Raw genomic sequence first — 10,301 nt, forward strand, 5'->3', positions numbered from 1 at the left:
TTGCAGTTACTGAAACAGCAACACTAGAAACAAAGAGGATTCATCTCCTTGATCTGTTGCAGCAGCAGCAGGACAGCAGCACAAATTTGGAAGTGTAGAATGATGCCTTGCTTAAGAGCCAGAGAGCAAAGGAATGTTCAAAGCATAAGCTTTTATTCAGCAAATTTGGAAGTGTAGAATGACGCCTTGTTAAGAGCCAGAGAGCGAAGGAATGTTCAAAGCATAAGCTTTTATTCAGCCTTTTTTTAAAAAAAATCTTCACTATTTTAATTTTGCTGCTTTACTGTTCAACAATAATTGGCAAGCTTTCCAGTGATCTACTCCTGCCAGACTAAGATCCAGGCTCTGCTCTGAAATACACACAGAAATATACTTTAAAAAAAAAAACAAACCAAACAAACCAAACAAAAACCCCACGATAAAGCTAACTGTGTCTCCAACAGCAGAAGCACTGGAGGCTGCAGAGTGTAGACTTGTACAGAGAGAGGCAAGGCTTCCACCCTCCCTACAGCTACCCACAACCCAAACCAGGTACAGTCCAAGCAAACAACAAGGGAATGATTTTGATTCATCTTTCACTGACTTTAATTAGTTCTAACTAACACTACATCTTCCCTCCCACTCCAGGATTTTTCCTTCTCTTCCCCCCAGCCCCCGTTTTTTTTTAATAAACATCTATGTTAGGTTATGGTAAGATGCTACTTAGAAATGTAATACAGACATGCCAGGGAACACACGAGGCTAAAAGAATGTTAACTTTATTTATGAACATGTGATTTGTGTTTATACACATGCTAGTAAACAAAAAGAAAAATAACTGTTTTCAAGAAATAAAAACCCATCTGAATTAGATCAAATACTATAAACGTGGTTTACATAAATGCATTACATTAACTACTAGGGTCACTGGGCCAGTGAAACTAACTCAAACACAATGAGAGGCATTCACATCCAAAAAGGAATTGAACCAATCAGTGACAGAATTACGGATGTCAGATTTACACTTGAGTGTTTTTAGACCTACATACAAAAAGTTTTCAGTTTTAAGTTGATTGTACACCATTCCACGAGATCACAGGCTGCATTCTTCACAGAACACAGACCCAGAGTTCATGAAATTCTAGATTAAGTTATCCTATCAGCTTGTCAAGTGATCAGATCCAATGATCCAGGGTTAGTGTAATGCCTCACACCATTCTAGTGAAGAAAAAGCAGTTAAAGTAAAGATGAAAAATAAAAGACACCAAATAGTCCTTATAGTATAAAAATTACTATTTTGAAATGCGTAGTTACACATATTATTTAACTCAAGTGGCAAATCAAGATCTGAAGAAAAATGCTGCCCCTTTTCCAAATGTAAATGCAAAGTGGTGGTATACTAAAGAAAGGCTTCACCTTTGGGAAATTAAAGCAGCATCCGACCCTGACGTCACCCCGATCCAAAAATGCACCGCAGGCAGAAGTTGAGAAAAATGACAGGGATTTTACCCACAAATGCACCAGGCTCTGCTAACCTCGTGCCAAAGTTTGGACACTGGGTTTTAGGTATTTTCATTTGCAAACTATTAAACTGAACTGCTTCATCAGATAAAGTGGAAAGATCAAATGCAGAACTTTAGAATACCACTTTGTGTAGCATGATATTTAAATTCACGGCAATCTAGTAAAGACATTTATGTACTCAGAGGGGCCCAAACAATATCCCTCCAATTATACAGCTTTAGGAACAAATACCCAAGTATTTAAGGACATGAAAATAGATCATTTAGCTGCACAGAACTGTCCTCAAAACGTACGGGAGATGGTGGTTTTGGTATTTGTTTGAACCCCCAAGTCAAAAGTAAGAAACAGTCCCGAGTTTAACAATAATGGTTTCTCTGTGGTTTTTGATAACATCTTCAAAAACCATTAGGCAAAAAAAGTATTGAAAAACAAAAGCTAAGTGATACAATGTGAAAATGGCAAAAAATACACTCCAAACAATTTTTATGACAAGAAACAAAAAGCACACAACAACCTATACAAACATACATATTACTAGCTATAGACAGACAGATGTAGAACATGCCACCATGTTCAGTTGTGCAAACCTTGAACCTACACGATCTAAAAATGATCATACATTATCTGTACAACACAAAGTCATACAGGAAATATTCTAGCATATTCAATATGAAATACAATGCATCACTAGGCATAAATACCAGTATTCACATTAGAACTCTGCAAATGATGGCATTACTCAGTTTTTACTATGCTGAATCAAATACACTGTATTTACAACATAGGCTATATTTTACTGGAAAATATATTAAGTTAATGTTTGGAAAATTAATTAAAGGCTACATTGTTTAGAATTAAGTGCAGTGTGTAGAAAAAAGTGTGAGATTGTGTTTTTACATACTGCTTTTGATGTTCCACTCACTGGCTCAGTTCGACTTCTAGAAGAAGAAATAAAGGTGATCAGAACTTAAAATAAAGCACTTGTACCCAACATCAAGCAGTAAAAACAGATTAAAAAACCTGAACATCAAAACATTCTCTTCTGACAGTCTAGTGAATGCAGACATTTATTCATACACATAAACTCTCTTCTCTTTGTACATTCAGTGCAACTAAATAAAAACAACCCCAAATCACGTTCCTACATTGTCACAATTTAAGACTTACAGGTACAGAGCACAGCAGTGCAAGAAGTCATCCTCAGCTGTTTTGTCTCTGCTATGTAAGTATCAAAAATACATAAGTCTGTACTACAGTTTTGCATTCTTAAATAATCAACCACGTAAATTAAATATGAAGACAGCTTTGGCCAGTCTGTATAGCTCTAGCATTACAGACAGGCAGCAGAGCACTGTCGTTTCTAAGGAGTAACAGTGATAGTTGGCCAGACACTTTACTGAAGTGAAAAAAAATCAGGGATCTGACAAAGGAGTAACACAAAAATGTCAGCAGCACAGTCCTTAGGACAGTGTTTCTTTGTGGAAGCCCAAGCACTGTGTTAAGATATCTACTGCATTTAGCCAGGGAAGTGCCAAAATACTAAACGTGTTACATATGCTATATTGACTAAAAATAGTAGTAGAAATGTCACCTGAAAGCAGTTTCTAGGGTTTTGTGCGATTTAGGAGTCCTGTGACAAAAAAAAAGGTCTTAATTGCCAGAATTTGCTTTAAGATAATCTTGAAAATGCTACAGTATTTTCGGAAATACTTTTTACATTTGAAAACTTGCTGAGATTCCACATATTCATTGATCTGTATCTGCATGCTAGTCCTGATGAATCTGACATGCAATCATTGATAGAGTTAACAAACAATTCACACATCATCCAAAGTGTCCCATGAGCAGAGGCAATTCAAAGGCTGCTGGGAATTTATGTACAAATAGAGAGAGGCTCCTGCTTCCTGCCACTGCTAGAACACCACCGGGCTCACAACTGCAGCCAGGTACCTCCTCAAGTACAAGGAAATACTTTAGAGTACCACACAATGGTTTCTTCATCCATTTACCTTGAAGAACTACAAGGCAAGTAACACATTCTTGAGGGCCCTTCCACCATTACAGTGCAGATTCATCACTCCCAGACATGAACCACTCCTCTCCCAGTTTTCTGCCATGTTTCCAGCAGAAGGAATACAAAGCCAATCTGCCTGGTTAACTTTCAATGTTAGAAGAACAGTGCTGTTCTTTCCTTATCCCCACAGACAGGTATTTATTTGGCACTGGATGCTAACAGCACCTATCCTTTCATTTTAGGGCAGCATTACAGTACCAGGAGAAGGTGCCACCCAACCAGAAACGGAGGATGCACTGACAAGACAGCACTAAACACACCTATTTAAATTAACCCCCCAAACAAGGCCATGTTTATAAGCACAACACTGTGGTGTCCAGAATTACCACAGGGTACCTGAAAGCACTGCAACAACTGCTGCAGTCCTATGCCCAAAGTTTACATGCAGAGACACAGAAATTCAGGTGTTTTGTTTTGTTTTTTTCCTTGCAAATGCTTCATGGGTACCAGGATGCTGCTGTACTGTTTGTTTGAGACACATGGTAACTCATTGGTTTATTTATTAATGACATAGCAAAACCACAAGCTAATAGTATCTACTACTTGTGGTGGAGAGGTGTATCTTTAAGAAGGCTGGAAAACCATTCAAATAACGCTAATGTAGTTGATATAGAACTGGACTGTACGAATACACAAATGACAGCAATAATCCTGTAGTCAGGATTGCATTTTAGTATCTCTAATTTTAATCAATACATCCAATTCTCTGTCTTCCATAAATCTTCAGAATACAGAATTAAAACCTGGAGCACAGATACCAGCTTAGGGTAAAAACAGACTCTGAAAGGTAACTAGTAGTGTCTGGTAACGTGCTGAACTGCTTACTCAGTTTCAGGTTTGGAAAGGATTCACTATTCCTTCACCATACTCACACAAAAGGCAATACACTTTAGGATACTGTTCTTTTTCTCTTGCCTAAAATGGACATTGTCTTTAGGAAACTCATAGAAACCACTTATCAATGAAACTTCTTGTTTGCATGGTTCTCCACCTGGTAACCCTTGGTCTTTTCTCTACAGCTCATAAGCAAAAAACTCAGACCTGGGGTGTAAGAATCCCTGCCACGTCCGGCTCTCCCTCCCTCAAACGTCAGAAACAGTCAAACACTGAGAATCAGACACTTCTCAGATGGGAACAAATTGTGAGTTTACACTACAACGTGTATCTGCCTTTACTATAAAAGCAAACACGAATGATAAGGAATCTCTCCACGTAGGAAATAGGATCTACAACTTGGGTCTCAGAAAAATCAACCCCAAAACCAAACCAAATAGAATAATCTTACAAGTTACTGTTGCTGGAGTTTGAACTCCCTATTCCAGCAGGCCTAAAAATCTAAGTCTATTTCAGGACAGATACATTAAAATTTACCTCATTACAACAAAAACTACCAGCAGTTTTAACAAGACAGAATCTGAATGATTCTGTAAACGAATATACATAAAAAGTTAACACAGCGCAACCCCTAACGAAGCATACGGTGCTTTATGGTACTTACATAACGTACGTTTTGCTGGTCGCTTTCACTCCTCCAATGGGGATTCTCCTAACGATTACCGAGGAGTTCTTGGGAATCAGAGCACTATCATCCGTGTATTCTGAAAACAACACATACAGAAAACAAGATTAGTCAGTTCAGAAGAATGTATATTAATATGCAATTACATAGCACCTCAAAGAATCCCTTTCCAGACATAAAAGCAAATTTTTCTACATAATACCACTCTTATCATCTCAACACACTAACACTGCATTTAAAAAATCTTCAGTTTGAGAATCAAACACAAGCAGCAAAATCTTTTTTTTTAATAGTTTGAATGGCAACAGCAGAATGGTCTCAAAGGTCACTGAAGGAGAGACTGGTAACGCATGAGGTTCTTTCCCCATGTAGCTTAAGTTGCTTTTGCTTCTCTTCAACTACAAAACCAATAGGTCTCTGGAGAAGGACAAAGCACAGCCAAGTCCCACCTGCACAAACCAGATTGTGAAGTCTGGGCAGCTGGCCCTGCAAGAGAACAGGCGCTGAGCTGCAGCACACAAACTCTGCGCCACCGCGGCTGTGAGAGCGGCGCTGCCAGTGCCCGGCGCGGGGAGCACAGCCCGCCTGCCCCTGCCCGTGTCCTGGAGCTCACTCCCTCCACAAACACTTCCCAGCTGCTCAGAGCTTCACGTGTGAAGTGAAACAAAACTGGCAGTGCTAGAACTGGGATGATAGAAGAAGTTTCGGGGGATTTTTTGAGCTTGCTTTCACGAGTATGGCAGGACTGGCTCCAGCTAAAGCACCATCTCCCCTCTCCAGCTAATAACCCTGTTTATTAGCCAAAGGGACATAATTCTTTCAATGCACTTTTTGCAGAGTGGAGAGACTCAGAGTTACAAAAACAGCCTTGAAAAGCCTTTTGAAAACAGCGTGTGCCTGAAGCTACCCATGCCTTGCCATGGCTTACACCCTGTGAGCCTTCTGAAGAGGAGGAAAGCCTTTGGCCCAAACAAAAAAACAACTGAGACACTCAGACTGAGTAAGCTTCAAATGCCAAGCTCTCTCCACAAGAATGGTTTTTATATTGTATTTACACAAGCTGGATATGACTAAATATTTTAAACCACTATCAGCAGCCATTCCCTGTAATCTGCCTGCAGTTTTAAATATTAAAAGCCTTTACCATTGCAGACCAAACCAGAACAATGGTCTGAAAATCAAGGATGCTGTATGTATGTAGCCAAGCTCTGTCAGGGTGCTTCTGCCCAGTGATCACACACAATATGAATATTTCATAATTTATGCCCCATTTTTCAGTATATTATTCCTACCTCTCTTAGGCCAAAACACACCACCAGAAGACATAATTTCAGCAATGAAATGAAAATCTGACTTCTATTTTCAAGTGACAGAATACTTCTTCAGAAAACTGAGAAATCATTTAGCTGAAACTAATTCTGACCTTCCATGTTAAGACAACCAAACAGCAAGCTTCCTCTGGACTTCAGAATAGTTCAAAATTGGAGGAGAAAGGAGTACTAGTGATGAAAACAGAAGCTTTTATAGCAGTCACAGCCAGCAACCAACCCCTAGAGCTCTTCTCAAAAGGGAAGTCCAACTCAGCCAGCTGTCAAGAATGGCCCACACTGGGACTTCCTGATGGGGAAGGAGCTCAAACAGCGCCGAGGCCCAGACCAGCAGCTGGGAGATCACACCAGCTGCAGCTCCAGAAGCCCAAAGCAGCTGCTTCTCCCTGCTGACTGGACTCACGCACTGATCCAGATCACAAACCACAGATTGAGATTTCAGACAGACAGGATAAACAGCAGCTCCACAAAAAGGCAGGAGTTTGCTGTGCCTGTGCTGAACTGAGGACTGGGGTAGATCTGCAGCAGACTACAAGCGGCAACACCTCTACTAGACAGAGGCTGTATAGCAACCAGATTTATTTACAAACCACACAGGCCTGCAGAGGTCAATGTCAACACACACAACAGGTGTGTGATGCCAGAAGGCAAGTCCTCTTTCAGTACTTTGTGAGAATTCATTGATCATTAGAAGAGAAACATTAACACCTGCCTTCTGAATAGCCTACCCTTGTGTGTGTGTGTGTGTGTGTGTGTGTGTGTGTGTATAGATATATGCTTGTTTTCAGTCCATCTGTTAAGTGCACAGTGGAGAGAGCTCCAGCCATCTAATATCAAACTGATATAAAAATGAGTTGACCATAAAAGTCCCTCAGTACACATTTAAATGGATCAACTGAAGAGTGACAACAGCTTGGTGGAGTAAAGGCTTCATTGGTATAGGACACTTATCCCAGCACATATTTGTATGTGGTACTTTGAGTAATGCTCCAGCTTGGTCATCATGTCAGAGACTTGTGGGAAGAGTGTTTACAAACAGCAGAATACATTCCTGAGTTAGTTCTATGAAGGGACTTGATACCAGTTCACTTTAATACATTTTTTTTTCTTTGCATCAATTAATTCATTTCTGTGATGAAATTTTATTAAAGATTAAGTAAAAAAATGTATACTGAAAAGTTAACTTTTTTCAAATAGGAAAGGACTGAAGCTGGAGTGCTGTTCCTGAAGCCCCTAGAAATGTTTGTTTGCTCGCTCTGAATTGAACAGATGCCAGCTTAGTCTAACAGCTCTCAGACTAAACTGGCATCTCCCAGCAGGAACCTGTTCCTCACAGGCAGCAACGTCCCCTCGCAGAGACTTGGCAGCCCCAGGACCTGCAGAGCAGTGTCACTCGGCCTCACCACACGACTGCACATCTGCCAAGTGAGCAGTGACATCAGGCTCAACAAGGCTGCTCTTCACACTTGTCCAAGCAGAGCTGCAACAGAAACGTTCTGCAAAGCTGGAGGTAACACCATTGTCGATCCCTACTCCCTGACAGCACAAAATCTGATTTGCTGCCAGCGATGGCCAGTAAATGGCTACTGGGCTTCTGTCAATCTGACCCGTGATTAAAGATAAGAATTCAATTAACTCAGAAAGCTTGCAAAAGCACAGGAAGATTTGGATGTTATATTAAAATTGAGAGCAGAAGAGATGTAACAGTGCAAAACTTGTTCTCTATTCTACAAGAGAACAGTGTGCTTGGAAGAGTCAAGGGAAAGAAGTGGAATGGCTGGGAGCAGACAAGTTAAACTACAGTTACTTCCCTGCTGCCTCACAGGGACTCAGAAGTCGCCTCTTCCTGTGAAAAAGTACAAACAGCTCAGCTTATGCTCTGAAGTTTATACTGCTTCACATTTAATGCACAATTTTAAAATCCCATTTAAAAACTAATCTTCAGTTCTGAAAATCTGCTGGTTTTAATAATTTGTGTCATACATATGCTATAAACAAGCTACTGAAGAAAGTTTCTACTTTCTCCTATGGCCTGTTTTAATCCACCATTTTGAGTCAGAGAGCACCGCAAAAGCATCTCCTGGAGAACTATCTAGAGAAGTATCTTCACCCAGATAAAGTAGAGAAGCTCCTCAGAAGTCATGCCTACATGTGAAAGGACAAAGAAAAGCCTTTATGAGGCTCAGATGCCTTGCTCACCAGCTATTATGCTACTGGGGGAAGGATCTGCAGAGTGAGAGAGGAAAATAACTCCTAACATGCCAGACTGTCTCTACCAGAAAACAGGGTAACTCCCAAGAACACATTTTCTCCCTACACTTAAAAACATGCTTTCTCCTTATGGGATTTCTTAACTCTGTTTTAATCAACACCACTTGCACATTTTGTGCCAAATAAATCATCTATGTAGCTGGCACTGGAAGCACTGCCTCAAAACATCCTGATTAACAGACTGGAGCGTTACCAGCTTCCACCAGAACTGGTATCACTGACCTCATCCACAGCCGGTGTATCATCACTTCGTGAACGAGCTCGCTCAGGAGGCCAAACGCCTCATGGACCTTCATTTGCATGATGATTATTGTACAGTACTGTGCTGTGTCATAATATTGGGCTGAAAGGACGAGTGGCTAAAATCTAACACACTTCCAGTCATTAACCTGACTACACAGACCACCCGGTGCCTTAACGTCTCACTGGCACTGCTTGCCTTTTCAGTGTGCGACTGGAAAAGCAAGAGCAAGGCTGGAGACAACATGGTCACGACCCAAAGCGAGCCTGTCCTATAGACCTGGCCCAGGGACATCCAACCAGCTGCCAGCACACCCCCAGGAGGTCCCAACCCTGCTGCTGACAAGGTCAGAGCACTGACTCAGACAGGCAGTGCACCAGCTCCACCCTATCATCATGTTTTTGGAACGGGTACTTGACTTACCCTCAGCTCAACCAGGGAAACAAGAACTCCATCTCCTCTCTGAAAGCTCTGCAGAACAATGCTGCAGGGCCGCCCAAGAACACGCTGAGGTGTAACCTAAGTCATCCCCCACCAGCACTGCCACACAAAACGGCACAGCGAAGGGCAAGGCTCAAATGTCTTCTCCAAAATGCCAAGTCTGCACCGTGCTGAAGACATTCCAGGCGACAGACACCAGCGGTGAGGCCACAGGATTTCATCCAGAGCTAGTGTGAGTTTGTTTTGAAGACATCCCACCCCGGCATGACCACAACTGCCAGCTGCAGGCTGCCACTCCCAACGCAAGCCTGAACTTCTGAGTCCAAGAGACAGCCGTGTAGGAGCACTGAGCTTCCCTAAAACTACTCATCTAACACCAGTTCAGAGGTGCATTTTTGGTTCAGTATTGCTTTGTATTTTGCCCGATACGCAGAACAGCACTTTCTCCAGGTGTTTTGAGTCAGAATGTTACAAGACGGGGAAGAGCACTCCAGAAACTGAGTTCTGGAGTTGTTCTTCCACAATGTTCCGAGAACATCTATTACAAAAGACAGGCCCAGAAATTAGGATCAAATTAAGAGGAAGCAAGTTTAAAGGCATCATTTGTGAATACAGGCTTTGTGAAGGGACTTCTGCCTTCCCACAACATGTCTCTCTGTATAGTAAGCCCAGAAGAAGACAACCCTCCCTTTTAACACCAGCCATTTTGCACTTCCAGCATCCTAAAAAGAATCCACCATATCTTTTTTTTTTCCCCACTGATACTTAGAATCCTGTTTACTTTTAGCTTTTATCAGCTTTGCTTCTATTGCTAGATTTGCATTATGAAAAGTAACAGTTACTGAACTGTACACAAGTAGGCCGCCTTCACTCAGGGTTCATTTTGCTCTTTCCAAGACCATTTCAACATTTACTCAGGACTCC

General features: G+C 41.3%; 1 protein-coding gene across 1 annotated transcript in view; it reads right to left on the bottom strand.

Moving 5' to 3' along the window:
* RBBP6 (RB binding protein 6, ubiquitin ligase) overlaps positions 1-8,997 on the bottom strand; it is a 27,815-nt gene extending 18,818 nt beyond the window's left edge. Inside the window, exons 1-4 of the mRNA XM_010170687.2 lie at positions 8,889-8,997; positions 5,076-5,175; positions 3,095-3,133; positions 2,405-2,441 (exon numbers count right to left, since the gene is read on the bottom strand). Of these exons, the coding sequence (XP_010168989.2) occupies positions 2,405-2,441; positions 3,095-3,133; positions 5,076-5,175; positions 8,889-8,997 (285 nt within the window). The remainder of the gene's footprint in view (positions 1-2,404; positions 2,442-3,094; positions 3,134-5,075; positions 5,176-8,888) is intronic.
* Positions 8,998-10,301: the final 1,304 nt, after the last annotated feature.

The sequence above is a fragment of the Antrostomus carolinensis genome, unplaced genomic scaffold (assembly GCF_000700745.2).
Source record: "Antrostomus carolinensis isolate BGI_N321 unplaced genomic scaffold, ASM70074v2 scaffold5546, whole genome shotgun sequence".
NCBI lineage: Eukaryota > Metazoa > Chordata > Aves > Caprimulgiformes > Caprimulgidae > Antrostomus > Antrostomus carolinensis.